General features: G+C 43.6%; 1 protein-coding gene across 1 annotated transcript in view; it reads right to left on the bottom strand.

The window, feature by feature from the left end:
• Positions 1 to 521: 521 nt before the first annotated feature.
• The window catches only part of wnt9a (wingless-type MMTV integration site family, member 9A), a 48,134-nt gene continuing 32,323 nt past the window's right edge, over positions 522 to 16,332 (bottom strand). Inside the window, exons 2-4 of the mRNA XM_036597287.1 lie at positions 9,988 to 10,247; positions 8,164 to 8,426; positions 522 to 1,678 (exon numbers count right to left, since the gene is read on the bottom strand). Coding sequence (XP_036453180.1) covers positions 1,184 to 1,678; positions 8,164 to 8,426; positions 9,988 to 10,247 — 1,018 coding nt within the window. The 3' untranslated portion in view covers positions 522 to 1,183. The remainder of the gene's footprint in view (positions 1,679 to 8,163; positions 8,427 to 9,987; positions 10,248 to 16,332) is intronic.

Below are 16,332 nucleotides of genomic sequence, written 5' to 3'. Positions count from 1 at the left end.
CTCCAGAGTCATGGAGCTTTATCTCCAGAGTGATGGAGCTTTATCTCCAACGTGATGGAGCTTCATCTCCAGAGTCATGGAGCTTTATCTCCAGAGTCATGGAGCTTCATCTCTAGAGTGATGGAGCTTTGAACTCCACACTTATGCTTGGGTATATGGTTCTTTGATAAACCTTTGCTTGGTATAAAACCTTTTCAAGACTCAGAGATTCTTTAACCTTTAAGAAGGTTCTTCACACATCTAGTTCTTTCAAAGAATCATCAATTGAGAGGATCTTTAGGGAGCCTAAAGTGGTTCTTCTTTGGCATTGCTCCAAAGAACCCATTTTGGCCCCTGTATTTTTAAGAGTGCACGGAAAATCTCAAAGTGCACTGCATTCTAGTCTGATCTCCAAAGACTTGGTACAATAAAACCCCTGTTCTAGGGGAAAATTAAAGTGTGTATGCCCCTCACAACCCCCATATCCTTACCCACTCTCTCTAAACCCCCGTCTCAGAGTCTGCTTGGTGACCCTTGGCTACTGTGGGGTGGGGACGTTTCTGTTGTTGTTTTTTTTTTTTACTCCTTTAAAGGTATACATTGCTTCCACTCCATATAGCAGCACCAGCTCACATTTTGTTCCCCCCTTCGTTTGTAACCCCAACTTTACCCCTTGCAGGTGTAGACCTCCTCTCTATAACCCGCTCTCAGAGACCCTTAATTTGGTTACTGTGGGGTGGGGAGAACCTGCTTTTTACCCTTTTTTACCCGTTCTTGTAGGTGTAGACCTCATCTCTATACCCCAGTCCCAGAGACCCTTAATATGGTTACCATCTATTGTTGAATACTGTTTTCTATGTTCTTGTTATTGTTGTTTTTATTTACTCTTTCAAGATATAGACCTGCTGCATTCTCAGTCAGAGTCTCAGAAACCCTTAGTGTGGTTACCACTGGTAACTGGGGGCAACTGTAGGTGGAGGTTATTCTTTGTGTTAGTGTTGTTTTTTGTTTACACTTCATTCTGTCCCAGCCTCAGTCTGGTTGCGGTTACTGGGAAAAAGGGTATGGGGCCATGTTATTGTTGTCATTGTTTTTGTTTACCCTTTCTGGGTGTAGACCTCCTCATTCTGCCCCAGCCTCAGTGTGAGTCTGGTTGTGGTTACTGGGAGAAAAGGGTGGGCATATTTTTGTTGTTGTTGTTTGTTTACCCCTTGCATGTATATACCTCCTCTTTCTGGGTGCACTGTTTGCACTCCACGTAGCAGCACCAGCGCACCTGGCACTGGCAGGGCCGCGTGACCGTGCGGCTCTGGGTGTTGTGGCCACGCCCACAGCAGATGGCCTCGCAGTTCTTGTCCTTGTAGCACTTTCGCGCTGCGGTCCCGGCAGAATACTTGCTGGCCCGACAGAAGTTGGGCGAGTCCTCGATGTGTAGCAGGTCGGTGGTCCGAGGGATGGGGTCGGAGGGGCGGGGTTCTGGGGTCAGCTGGTGATGTCCGGGGGCGCGCGGCTGGGGGATTTCCCCTTCACCCGTCGCCTCGTTGCTGGAGCTGCCCACTTTCAGCGACGTCTCGTAGCGCTGCTTCAGCTGCTTGCCGATTTCGTGGAAGGGGGCCAGCTGCCTCCAGCAGGTCTGCACCGTACATGAGCCCGAAACACCGTGGCACTTACAGGTCGTCTCCACACCTGCCTTGATCACCTGGGGGGGCAAAAGCAGGAAAGGAGTGGTCAGGTCATGCTGACAGGGTAATGGAATAGCTTGACTAAACATGGCTAACAATGGATGTAAGCTAGTAGCTAACTGGCTAACACAGATATTCATAATAATTTCCAGATAAACAAAAAACAAACCGCAGGGCTGCCCTTTAATGGGGCGGTGCAAGAATGCAAATGGCTGGGTTAAATGCAGAGGTGAATTTCTCTGTTGTGGGACTAATAAGGGTCACTTAATGTCATCTATTTCTTCAGCCTCCACATGAACAGATTATAATAAAGTTCCTCATGCAAACCATTGAATAGTTACACGAGGCTGATATTTTTGCTGTCGATTTGCTCTTTTAACTGCATTTTTAATCATTTACTTATTTTCATTATCACTCAGGTGATTGTTAAGTGATTTTGACACTTCATTGTTGCCCTATTTAATCTTTTTTTTTCCAGCCAAATTTTTTTTCAGACATTTTCTCTTCCGTCCAAAAACCCAAAGTGCCAGCCAAAATGTTTTGGTGGCTGAAATTTCCGTGCATCATTTATAACTTTTGGGGTTTTTTTATAAACCAAATTTTCTCCCCAGTTTAGTTGTGTCCAATTCCAGATGCTTGCTAGGTCTCCTTCACTCACACGATGCTACCAAGCCGGGATGGTGAAGCAAGTGCTAACTGCTAATTCTGTTCTGTAGTGATGGGAGAGGGAGGACCACCCACCCAGAGCAAGAGAGACCAGTAATGCTGTCTTTGACTTATGGACGACTGTGTGTTTTCAAAGTGAACATAACCTTTCATTTAATTTTGTTTCCAATAATTTCAGACCGTTTACAACAATCTGTCTTATATACTATGTAACTATGCAAAAGAGTATGTCTTCTAATCCTACTCCCTCGTACTTTAACTTATGTCTATTTTTTTATTTCTGTCTCATTTCTGTCTATTTTTATCTCGGCCTAATATGTCGCTGCTGTCTGAACAAAACCTTGTCTATTTTTGTCGTTTTTCAGTTTTTGATGTGTTTTCGAAAATGCCTGTTGTTCTGTACGTTGTGTGTAAATTTTATGATGAATGGACCGAAAGAAACGACCGAAAATTACTTGAAAAAATATCTGGTTCCATTGACTTACATTGAAAGTAAAGTATGTTTTTTCCTTTTCCTGTAAAGTTACTGTTTTAGACATACAAGGTTTTGTTCTGACAGCAACGATATGTACGTTTCTGTGCAATTATATGTCTTGCTACTGTAACACTGCAACTTCCCCCCAGGATTAATAAAGTTCTATCTATTTATCTTCATCATGAAATGTTCAAACGATGTAAAGTTGGTGTGTTCAAAAGAACAGAACAGTGCCCAGCTGCACTGCATCAAAGGCAGCTCAACCCTGCCCTCACTGCAGAACACATGCGGGAGATAAGGAGATGATGGTGGTCAGAATTAATAAAGCTGTTTCCAAAACACGAGACTGAAAAGCAAACAAAGCTTTCGGCTTTGAAGTTGAACGAGCGCGTTCAGACTTAATGATGATGTACGGCTGAGCAGTGAAGGGAGAATATTGCCACATTCTTACCTAATGACACCAATTCTCCGGCTCTGATGGTATCTGCGGAGGTTGTCTCGACATTTTAAGGCGAGTCTTTAATTTAAGACTGAATGAAGAGGCGCCGTATTCACCGAGGAGACTGTGTGGGGTACGGCAGAGGGAATTCTGGGACTGGATGAGTAACACTGTCCTGGATTAGGACATAGACGGTGTATTATGAAGGACACGCTTACTTTAACAGCCAATCACAGCCATCAGAGCTAAAGCAGAGGGTCCCGCACTTCAAACGTTGCGAAGAAATAAAAGCTCCATTGAGGTGGTCCATGGGGGAGCACCTGGATGACCCCCTGATGGGTTTTCTGTCTTCTGTATTCATTCAAACAGGCATGTGGATCATAATAAAGCTGCTTCATAATCATAATTGAACAAAAACGAGGTAAAGATGTTTAACATCGGAGACTAACTGAAGGACTTTCATGGTTATATTTGAAGAGAGATTGCGCCATCAGTGTAACGTTATTGGGCTGAAGGTATTTATGGCCACCACGAACACCAGGACAGCTACAATGCCCCTTGGTTCAGAAGTCTGTGGAACTGTACGGGTGGGACAGGACATCGTTCTTCCAAGAGATCTTCTCTCAGTTGGTGTTGTGTCGATGGTGGTGGAGAATGCAGGCTAACGTCTTCAACTAGGTTGAGATCTAGCGACCGTGAAGGCTGTAGCACATGATTTACATCACTGTCATACTCATCAAACCATTCGATGACACCCGGTCCCACACTGGACAGGGCCAGCTGGTCCCACACTGGACAGAGCCAGCTGATCCCATGCTGGACAGATCCGACTGGTCCCACACTGGACAGAACCAACTGGTGCCACACTGGACAGAGCCAACTGGTCCCACACTGGACAGGGTCGACTGGTCCCACACTGGACAGAGCTGGCTGGTCCCACACTAGACAGAGCCTGTTAGTCCCACACTGGACAGAGCCGGCTGGTCCCACAGTGGACAGAGCCTACTGGTCTCTCACTCAACAGAGCCTGTTGGTCCCACACTGGACAGAGCCTTTTGGTCCCATACTGGACAGAGCCTGTTGGTCCCACACTGGACAGAGCTGGCTGGTCCAACATTGGACAGAGCCTGTTGGTCCCACACTGGACAGAGCCAGCTGGTCCCACACTGGACAGAGCCTGTTGGTCCCACACTGGACAGAGTCCACTGGTTGCTTTACTGGACAGAGCCTGTTGGTCCCACACTGGACAGGGCTGGCAGGTCCCACACTGAACAGAGCCGACTGGTCCCACACTGGTCAGAGCCTGCTGGTCCAACACTGGACAGAGCCTGTTGGTCCCACACTGGTCAGAGCCTGCTGGTCTGTGTGGGCTGTTTTAATGAAGTCAGTCTTATGAAGTCAGGTCAGTGCAGCAGTGTTAGCTTACATTTCACAACAGTAATATTTTGACTATTGCAGCCGGTTCAGACTCAGAGCTCGTCTCAGTACTAACGGGGATTTACAGAATGACGACACGTCTTTAAGGTTATGAAAAACATACGTTCAGTCAGGTGGGTCCAAACTTTTACACCCTGAATAACAACTACAGTTACTGGATTCATGAGAGAGAAAAAAACACAGGACAAAACAAACCACAAGGTGTTTCAACATTCAGCATTCTCACGAGAACATGAGCTGTAAAGATCAACACTCAGGAGGAAGACGCTTCTTCAGAGAGAGAGAGAGAGAGAGAAACAGAGAGAGAGAGAGAGAGAGAGAGAAACAGAGAGAGAGAGAGAAAGAGAGAGAGAATGAGAGAGAGAGTGTGAGAAAGAGAAAACAGAGAAAGAGGTGAGAAAGAGGATAGAAATGGAGAAAGAGGGAGTGAGACAGAGAAAGACAGACAGTAAAGCATGAGAGAAAGAGAATCAAGAGAAAGAGAAAAAGAGACAGAAGAGAGAGTGAAAGAGAAAACAGAAAGACAGAAAAGATGAGAAAAGAGACAGAGAAAGAAAGAAGCAAGAGAAAGAAATAAAGAAAAAAAACGTAAGAGTGGAAAGACAGAGAGAAAGAAAAGAGAGAAAAGTGTGAGAGCAAAAACAGAATAGGAGAGAATAAAAAGGAGAGAATAAAGAGAAATAAAATAGAGAAAGAATAGAGAGAGAAAAAGAAAGATAAAATAGAGAATAGAGAGAAAGGAGAGAGAAAAAGACGAGAGAGAATAGCGAGAGAAAGAGAGGGAGTGAGAAAAGAGAGACAGAAAGGACAAAGAGAAAACAGTGAGAGAAAGTACAGAGAGAAAGGAGAGAAGAAGGAGAATAGAGAGAGAAAGAAAAGAATAAACGGAGATAAAACAGAGAGAAAGGAGAGACGGAAAGGTAAATAAGAGACAGAAAGGAGAGATACAACAGAGAGAGAAGGGAGAGAGAATATATGGAGAAAAGAGAGAACAGAGAGGGAGAACGGAGAGAGGGAGGAGGGCGAGGATGAGAGAGGTAAAGGTGGAGCGGTAAAGCTGCAGATCCAGCAGAGGGGAAGCAGAGGGGGGGAATGTGAAGCGTCAGCGCGAGCGAGTCGAGGCCAGCACATTCCCAAATTTGTGCTCCATATGGGAACTGACCCCAAACACCACGCTCCTCACTGCATGAGCAACGAAGAAGACCGAGAAAACACAGCACGGTGCTGTAAATCTTTTATCGCAGACAAAACGGCCTGAGGAGGACGGACGGAGCGGGCGGCCAGGGGGGGCGGGGGGGGCGACGGGGGGAGGGGTGCCCTGCCGTAATTTATTTTCATACTAAAACGAAAATGGCAACAATATGCGAAAGCCTGAGCAAACGCTGACGGTGCCAGACGTGTCGTTTGTTTTGGCTGCGAGTCATCAGCGCAGCTCCCCCCCTTTATTTTCACTCCTCCAGGGTCTTCAGAACCACGTTCTCTTCAGCGTGTGGAGAACACGTCCCTCACCGCACCAGCCTGACGCACAGCACTCTCCGAATTACTGAATCAAACAGGCGATTTACGCCCAGCCTCTACGCTCTGCTACAGACACTGTGAAGGAATGTATGGCGGTGTTTGTTTAACTGGCGCAGTGAAGAGCCCAGCTCCCAATCGAAAAGCAGCAAAACCCAAACGTATGTTACTCTGAGCTCACGTAATCACGATGGAGTCCAATTAGCCACAGCATGACCTCAGCGCGGCCTGAGGACCAGCTTAAACCTAAACACGCTCTGTCTATTTTGAGAAAGTTCATAGCCCTCTGACAAGCGCCTGGCTGGAGTCTAGAACGGGGCACTATATCTCTCAGTAATCCAGCAGAGTCAACATTATCTGTGATATGGTCAGTGGCCGTGAGTGAAACCTACTGGACGCTCGCTGTGGTTTTTGGGACGCTTTGTTGAGTGCCGAACAGACGGTGCATGGATAATATCAAAACAGCACGTTCAGGCTGCGCTGTGGATGTCGTAACTCACGCGGCCACCCACACGGTCTTTCTGACGGACCTCCTGTGGTGTAGGGAGGGGGGTCTGTGGGCACCTCGTCCGATTTGGGTTTAGGGTGCCAGGATGCATTCACAAACGATTCTCAGTGTGTCTCCGTTTCTGTGGTCTATGGCTCATTTGTGATTTTCTGTGTCGTAATGTAGGCGACAGACGTACATCGTCACTGTCAGAACAAAACTTCGTATCTCCACTTTAGTTACGGTACATTTCTGTACATAATCTAAAAAAACTCTGCCTTTTAGTTCTACTGTCTAGAACTCCTGATGAAAGAACCAACAGAAACGATCCAGAATGAATGGACCTTAAGGTCTGGCTTGACAAACCCTGCTATAGTATCCCAGGTCATTTCTAAGATGTTGCAAACCATCACTATTGTATCCAAGATGGTTGCTAAGGTGTTGCTAGGCCATCACTATAGTATCCCAGGTCATTTCTAAGATGTTGCAAACCATCACTATAGTATCCCAGGTGGTTGCTAAGGTGTTGCTAGGCCATCACTATAGTATCCCAGGTCATTTCTAAGATGTTGCAAACCATCACTATTGTATCCAAGATGGTTGCTAAGGTGTTGCTAGGCCATCACTATAGTATCCCAGGTCATTTCTAAGATGTTGCAAACCATCACTATAGTATCCCGGGTGGTTTTTAACATGTTGCAAACCATCACTATCATATCCCAGATGGTTGCTAAGGTGTTGCTAAGCCATTACTACAGTATCCCAGATGGTTGTTAAGATGTTGCTAGGCCATCGCTATTGTATCCCAGGTGGTTGCTATAGTGTTGTTAGGCCATCACTATAGTATCCCAGGTCATTTCCAAGATGTTGCAAACCATCACTATTCTATCCCAGGTGGTTTCTAAGATGTTGCAAACCATCACTATTGTATCCGTAGGTGGTTGCTAAGATGTTGCTAGGCCATCGCTACAGTATCCCAGGTGATTGCTAAGGTGTTGCTACGTAACGCTTTTTAAACATTAACTGCCTTAATGAAAATCACACTTCAAGTAACATAAAAAGGAGTAACACAACATTTTCTGAAAACTATTTCAGCCGTACTGAAAGCTATTTCATCTCTTTAAATGACGCACATAAACCACTTGTGTGCTAATAGCACCCTCTGCTGGAGAAACGTCGGACTGCTACACATGCTCTTGCAAATAAGTGAGTTCCCAACCTTTACATCTGAAAACATATATTATAGAGGCTTTTTAAATGAAACAGTAGAAGCCATATCGCCCCCTACACTTCCTGTAGTGTATTACAGTCTGTCAGAGTGACTGTGTGGATCATATGAACATTATAGAGGCTTTTTAAATGAAACAGTAGAAGCCATATCGCCCCCTACACTTCCTGTAGTGTATTACAGTCTGTCTGTTCATATGAACATTATAGAGCTCTTTTTAAATGAAGCATAAGAGGGGAGGAGGTTCTTACCCACCTTCATGCCCACGTTGCTGTTGTGCATATCCACCCGAGCGCGCAGGTCCTTGTTGGACCTCTTGCCCAGGAAGTCTTTGACGAACTTGTTGCTGTATTTAAGGTTATCTCCGCAGCCCCCCCACTGCCAGGCCTTTCTGTTCTCCAGGTCTGGAGCCTCGTCGCAGGTGCAGCGCTCCATGCGTCCAGCGCTGCACGCCTTGGCCATGGCGTGGGTCAGGCCGGCTGATGAAATGGCGTAGAGGAACGCCGTCTCTTTAAATCCTGCAGAGCACATGGACCATGGGTCAGCAAGCAGCAAAGTTCTGTCCAGACACTACTGAGAATTTTCAAGGAATAGTTAAATCACAACAAATACAAACCCAGCCAACAACTGCAGATCTAAGTGGATCCACTGAAGACTTTACCTCATTAAACTTCAGGCATGTTGATTTTGGAAAGCTGCTTGTTTGTTCACTACCTACCTAATGACCCCCCTCCCCATAGTGTGATGGTGCATTGGTTTCACAAGCCTATTCTGCACTATAACCAAAGCTCTGTCACTGGACCTCTGAACTGACCAGGACAAACCCTGTATGTTGTCTTGGTGAATCCAGCCATCATATGTTCTCAGTAATCAAGAATGTAGAATATTTGTACTGAAACTCAAATAGAATTACAAACGGAATGGTGTGGAATAGAATGTTCTGTTCTATTCTATTCTATTCTGTTCTGTCTGGCTCTATGCTATTCTACACTATTCTGTTATCATTCTATTCTATTCTATTCTATTGTAATTTGTTCTGTTCTATTCTATTCTTTTCTGTCTGGCTCTATGCTATTCTACACTATTCTGTTATCATTCTATTCTATTCTATTCAGTCTGGCTCTATGCTATTCTACACTATTCTGTTATCATTCTATTCTATTCTATTCAGTCTGGCTCTATGCTATTCTACACTATTCTGTTATCATTCTATTCTATTCTACTCTATTGTAATTTGTTCTGTTCTATTCTATTCTTTTCTGTCTGGCTCTATGCTATTCTACACTATTCTGTTATCATTCTATTCTATTCTATTCAGTCTGGCTCTATGCTATTCTACACTATTCTGTTATCATTCTATTCTATTCTATTCTCTTCTAATTTGTTCTATTCTATTCTGTTCTGTCTGGCTCTATGTAATTCTACACCATTCTGTTATCATTCTATTCTATTGTAATTTGTTCTATTCTAGTATATTCTGTTCTGTTCTTTTTTATCCTATTCGGTTATATTCTATTCTACAGTTCTATTCTACAGTATTCTATTGTGTTTGGCTGTATCCCATTCTACACTAAGCTGTTATATTCTATTTAATTTTTTAATATTGTGTTGTTGTATTATATATCATTCTTCTGTTCTGTTCTATTCCATTCTATTATATTCTGTTCTGTTCTACCTTATTCTTTTCTACTGTTCTGTTTTATACAATTTTGTTTATTCTGTTCAGCTCCATTCTATTCTATTCTATTCAATTCAGTTCTACCCTACACACTTAAAAAAGATAGTTCTTCAAGGGTTCTATACAGATATAAAATGGTTCTATACAGAATCATGACTACTCAAAGAACCCTTAGCATGATTAAAGGGTTCTTTGTATTGTGAAATGGTTCTTCAGAGTGATGGCGAATGTGCTGCTTAGAACATTTTAGAAAATGGTTCTGTATAGCACCAAAAAGTGTTCCTAACAGAAATGCTCTAAAATGACTAGGAATGAAGTCTTGAATCAGTGAAGTTTAAAATGTTTTTACTGGTATAGATTTGGAGATAAGAGGCTGAGGAGGTCAGCAGGATGAGCCTCACCTCTCTTTAAAATGTTAGCTCGGTGGCGCCCCTCCAGGGTGCAGTTCCACCTCTCGAAGCGGAACTGGTACTGGCACTCCAGCGCGCTCATGCTGATGGCCTCCATCAGAGTCTCGGCCACGCCTGGGTCGCGCCTGCACATCCTGCGCTGCTTCTTCTCCAGTTTCAGCCGGTCACACAGCTTATAGTGCGACTTAGCTGACCTCTCCTCAGGCTGGGCGCTCAGCGGCAGGATGGACAGGGGCTCGTTACCCGTCAGCCTGGAACACAACAACACGGCAAAGTGAGAGGGATACAAACATGAACTAACTGCACAAAAGTATCAAGATGGGACCAGTAGAATAGGGCTGCACATGAGCCCTACTGCCAAGTGTGGGCTCAAAGCCCCCCAGCATTGGGCTGTGGAGCAGTGGAACTGTGTTCTCTGGAGTGATGGAGCTCCATCCAGTACCTTTGGGATCAGTTGGAGTGATCCAGAACTGACCATCCAACATCAGTACCTGACCTCACTAATGCTCAATCAAATCCTCACAGCAATGTTCCAACATCTAGAGCCTCCCCAGAACAGTAGAGGCTGTTACTGCAGCACAGATTCACTATTAACACCCTCCTTTTCAGAAGACCCTCTGGAGACTACAGATGTCTGGAGGTATGAGAACTACAAAGAAACAGCCATTCAGCCTGAAACACAACAGAACTCAGCATGGAGCTTCTTTAACGCAGCGATAGGAAACACGGCCGGTCACTGAAAGCTCCGATTCCACACACTGATCCGTTTTACGTGGATATGAACACTCACCAACTACTAGAGTCAGATCTTAATCAGTTAAAGAGGACAAAGGAAACCCAGTGGGGTAAACGCTCTGTAAACCCGGCCGTCTGTCTGTCTGGGGCCCAATGAGCACGACGCAGCACGTGAGGCCAAACAGGCAGGAGCTCAGTGTGTTTAAACTTGTTGGAGGAATCTGAGAGTGAATAGGCTGCTGTAAGACGCCTCTCCACACTGTATTCAGCTGCAGGAATGCGGCTTATAGTCTGACTTTCACAGAGTGGAGCAGAAGTGGGTGATACAGTAATACAGCCTGTCAATCAGCCTCGCAGTCAAAAACAGATCTATGGATAAGAGACTTCCAGAAGCCTGTGTTTGGGTCTACACATCCACACAGACCAGACCAGATGAGGCTATGCGATTACGCGTGGAGGAAACACATTTCACACAGAAAATAGTATCATAGCGCTGTAGTTGAAGAAAACCTCGCATCTCCAAAATGGTAACTTTACAGGAGAAGGAAAAAACACACTTTACTTTTAATGTAAATCAATGGAACCAGAGCTTTTTACAAGTCATTTTGGGTCATTTCTGTAAGTCCATTCATTGTGAAATTTACAAAGAATGTAAAGTGTAACAGGTGTTTTCAGGTGATGTCAAAAACTAAAAAACGGCAAAAATGGAGATAGAAGGTTTTCTCCCAACAGCATCTTATAGATATTAATCTAGATTAATCTAGATTGAAGATCATTTCACTTAACAAGACAGCATTTTTGTGGTATACGAGCTGATTTAATTTATTTATTGTTACATTTCTGTATGTGTGATTTGTATGTCCTCCATGTGAAGTCGATCCACAATACTGACTTCTGTAAGTATCTCATTTATCCATTAATTCATTAGTGCTTTTGATTTTGTCAGTTTTTGGTGAAGTATAAACAATTTTGTGAAAAATTCACTTAACCACACTACTTATCGTTTATCTGGTCTGTTTCTATCAGCGGAAACACTGTAGAACATGAAAATGAATAAAATGAACATAAGTACAGTAAAAAGATAACGAGCCGTTCTTATTTTTAAAAGAATTAATAAATAATGATATTTGGTGAGCTAGTTTGAAAAACAAAAGTTTGGTTCCAGATGCCTCCAGCCATCAAATGTTAAGCTCCATCCCCAGCACACTTCACTTAACATCAAATTATGTTAAACGAGCAGCTTTGTTTATTTTACAGGTTCGCGTATTTAAGATTAAGAACGTTTTTTCCGTATATCATGAAGTTAGTTGTAGACGCTGACCTTCACCCTCCCAGCTTGGATGCACTGTGTGATGGTGGAGAACTAGCTGGACACAACTAACCTGCAGAGAGAACTGCATGAGTGCCTGTGATAAGTGTGTGGCACTTCCGAGCTGGGAGGGTGAAGGCCAGCGTCTCCAAAACGGTGACTTCATGATATACAGAAAAAACGTTCTCAACCTTAAATACACAAACCTGTAAAATAGATAAAGCTGCTCATTTATATCCGCCACCAGAGGAGCTACTCCGCCTCATCCAGGTACAGTCGTCATATTCATTTCAGAGTGTAGAACTGGACTTTCTGTGAGCCGCTGTGTTTCCTATCACTGTGCAAAAGATGCACAAGGCTCTTTTGTTGCTGGATGTACTGTGATTCTTCCTGACTGGCGGTGGCCAGTGGCCTAGTGGTAGGAGAAGGTCACAGGTTCAAAGCCCAGGACTGGAATACCTGGGTGTGCCCTCCCCGCCCCCGCCCCCTATTGCCCCAGGCTACACCATGCCGCTCCCAGATTGGTCAATAAGAGGTTAATATTGTTTTGTTTGATTACAATAACAATAAACAACAAACTGAATAAAAATCTCTGAAGTTTAGGCTGTTAGATCACATACTTGGCTAATAAATGCAGAAGTTAGGCTGTTAATGGGAAAGAGTAGATTAAACAGCAGAAGTTGGTCTGGAAGGTTCATGTAAATGAGCATGAGATACTATACTGAGTCATTTTGGAGGATTTCTATTATGATTCATTCACAGAAAGTGAAGAGTAGCTGCAGCTTTCAAATGATGTAAAGAGGTCAAAAACAACAAATGAACGTTTTCACATCACAGTGATGAAACACACTCATGTCCAGTGTCCTCATGCTAATATACACATGCTAAACTCATGCTAATATAAGCTTGTGAATGTACTTATGTTAACACCTTAAAATCTCTGGCTTATTACATACTGAGGCTTATTACTCTGTAACTACAGGGACTTCAGTGCAAACTGGCTGAGCTGTTCTTAGATTATACAAGTGTGTAATAAAGCTTTGGGTCGTTTGAGGAGTCAGTGTATTTATGGTAATCATACTCATGATTCATGCTAATATATAGATGCTTATATCCTGATTCTAATGTGTTCATGCCAACATAACATGCTAATGACTTCATATTAATGTATGTATGTAGAGCAAACTGAGGATGTACCAACATGAATGAGTCAGTATGATCACTCTGGACAAAGACTTAAGAGTTCAGTTCAGTGTCTAATCCAGCATGTTCAACACAGCATGTTCTGCAGGACGGCGGCTCCAGATCAGCCAGGCCGGTCACTCAAGCTGAGCCCAAAAACAGATCCAGCTGGATCTCCCAGGTTCTGCTTTCAGTCACAGAATCAGCTCAGAACTGTGAGATCACCATCGCGCTTAAAACGAAACCCCCGTTCAAAAAAGTTGAAGCTCATGAAAATGCAAACATTGCCTCAGAGCAGTGAGTCAGCGCAGTGACTCTACACCAGCACAGCACCAGCCCAAATCTGACTGGATGAGTTTTACAGTCCCACGTAATTCAGAAAGGCTCGAGCTGAAATGCTTTAAGTTTGTTCCTGAGGAGGATATTAGCAGTGAAGTTAACGGCTGTGTACAGATTTATTTAGCCAACAGCTTCAGTTTGAGCCAATCAGGTGCCCTGTTTGTCAGAAGGCTGACATTTCTGACTGGAGTGGTTCTGTGTGTTTTTATTGTGGAGGTTTGGTTTTTTCACTGTGATTATAAAATGCAGAAAACAGTAAAAATAAAGAAAACTCTTCCATGAGGAGGTGTGTACTTTTGACTGCTACTGTGTATCTTTGAGCTGATCAGTTCACTGGAAAACACGGCAAAGCTGCAACATCTAATCAGCACTACAGTAAGGCTGCCTGACCCGTCCGTCCTCTGATCAGACAACAACTTCGTATTATTTAGCTTCTTATTTTTCTGTTCAGGTTTTATTTTTGGAGCACTTTTAGTAATTAAACATTAAACACTGACAAAACTTCAGCGATATGGGACAAAACCGAAATGACAACTTCATAGGAGCACAAATTGTTTTCTGAATTTTCTTCTAAAATTTTATTCTGGATCAATTTTGGACATTTTTCTATTGATCTGCTAATCATGACATGTTCACACATCCTAAAGCAGCCCGGTCAAAATGGGGACCTTACTACTGCAGAGATCAGCGTTTACCCTCATCTAACACTCTGAATTCAGTCCACGAAGGCCTTCTGCTGAAGTCTGCAGAGCTTCGGCCCACGAGGACTGGAGCCTGACACGTCTTAAAGCAACACTATGTAGGATTTGGGGATGTCATCATATCTTCATCAGTGTGATGCTGATTCTGAGATGATTTGAGGCCGAAACATCGAGCCGGACCTTCTTTTAGAGTCTGTGTGTGACGTTAATACGTAAAGACGTACGACGTGGTGTGAAAACTCGACGCCTCTGACTTTTATATGATTATTTCAGGCTTTGCAGGGCGACTCACAGCAGCAGCACCGTAGTTTAGCCTGTTTTTATTCTCCTCACTCAGTAACGACACTTCTTTCAGTTTTAATTAAAAAAAAACATATTGCTGCTTTAAAAAACTTACGACCCAATATTCACAAATATTGGTATTCGGAATATATGGCAATAATAACATCATACTAAGAATTCCTGGTCATGTGATGTCATAAATTATTTGTCCTTTCAAAGTAAAAAACCCTTTTTCCACAATTAAATAGGAAAACTGATTTTATATCACTGCTTTTTAGTAAAATTGAGATAAAGTAATTGTTGCCATATGGCAACACTGTGTTATAGAGGGTTAAAGAAGCTACGAACAGGCAGTGTATGAAGAACCCCTCGACTCAGCCCCCCTGTCTCAGAGTCATCGAGGCCTGAACCCCGCTCACGCTCTCAGCGTGTGACTGTCTAGCACCTCTTTTGTCAGTTTATTTTAGAGTAAGCTACATAAAACGCTCTGTCGGAGTCCACCGCCCTGCTGGAACCCAAACTGACCGGCATTCTGAGGCTTTGCGGCCTCAAAATTTCACAACTGAACGTCCAGGGGGCCGGGACTGACAGCCTGCGACCATTTTGGTCACCCCGCGTGGCCGCGCTGGCAGGCCACTCGCTTATTATGTGTAATTTCTGGGTCGTTTTTACACGTCCAGCGCGCGGCCGGCGGAATAAATGGGTTTACGGCGCTCAGAAACACGCAGCGCTCCAGCACTGTGTCATTACAGCGCAGTTTACCGCCTGAAATCTGCCACTTTTGTCTGCTAATATAGGAGCTGCTATTATTAACTCCAGCCCGGGGGTTACACAGAGCAGCGCTCAGGGACAGAGGACACTAACGGCCAGCCAGTTTCACAGCACTTCACTGAGAGAGCGCTGAAAAAGTCAGATCTTCTGAAGAGAAATCATCTTAAATCAAGTCTATATGCTAAAGATCGAACACCCCAGTCATATTACAGAGAACACACTTAAATATGACATCTGTCCACTCAGAAAACGTGCCCTAACATTCATACAGGCCAAACTTTATGTTTAGTTCAATTCAGTAAATAAACAGTAACTGTGCATTAAAATGTGCAGAAGTTCTCTGTAGAGGAAAATCAACAAATACGTAGATTTGACCAGTGGGGCCAAAACTTTTGCATAGTAATATGTCAGACATTTGTCATTAAACAAGTGGCGTAAAAATATTACAAAATGATTTGTCTTTTTGTTTTAATAAATTTATGTTGTTTAATAATATTGATTGATTTTAAAATGAGCTGCCAAAGGAATAAAACAATTTTACCAGCTAATATTTCTTAACAATATGTGAAAAAATGTCTAGAAATGCACTGTGAGCTGGTGATCATGGAGAGATTAAGCCTAGTCTTGGACTAAACCGCAGCGCGAATGGTGTTTCACCATGAAAAACACCATTTAGTCTAGTTTCTGTCTGGGAAACTGACCCTACATCTCCAGAGGTATCGAGGTGCTCCTTCTAATGTGTGAGTTCAGCTGTTTTAAGGTCATCAGTTACTGATGCAGCTTCTATAATCTGATGGAGCTCCATCCAATACCTTTGGGATGAGTTGGAGTGACCCAGAACTGACCATCCAACATCAGTACCTGACCTCACTAATGCTCAATCAAATCCTCACAGCAATGTTCCAACATCTAGAAGCCTTTCCAGAAGAGTAGAGGCTGTAACTCCACAAAGAAAGGATGCTGGTCGCCCGGCCAGGGACTCGAACCCAGACCCTTCTTGCTGTCAGGCTATCCACT

This window comes from Colossoma macropomum, unplaced genomic scaffold, assembly GCF_904425465.1.
Source record: "Colossoma macropomum unplaced genomic scaffold, Colossoma_macropomum, whole genome shotgun sequence".
In the NCBI taxonomy this organism is placed as follows: domain Eukaryota; kingdom Metazoa; phylum Chordata; class Actinopteri; order Characiformes; family Serrasalmidae; genus Colossoma; species Colossoma macropomum.
This window is presented reverse-complemented; position numbering and strand designations above follow the sequence as displayed.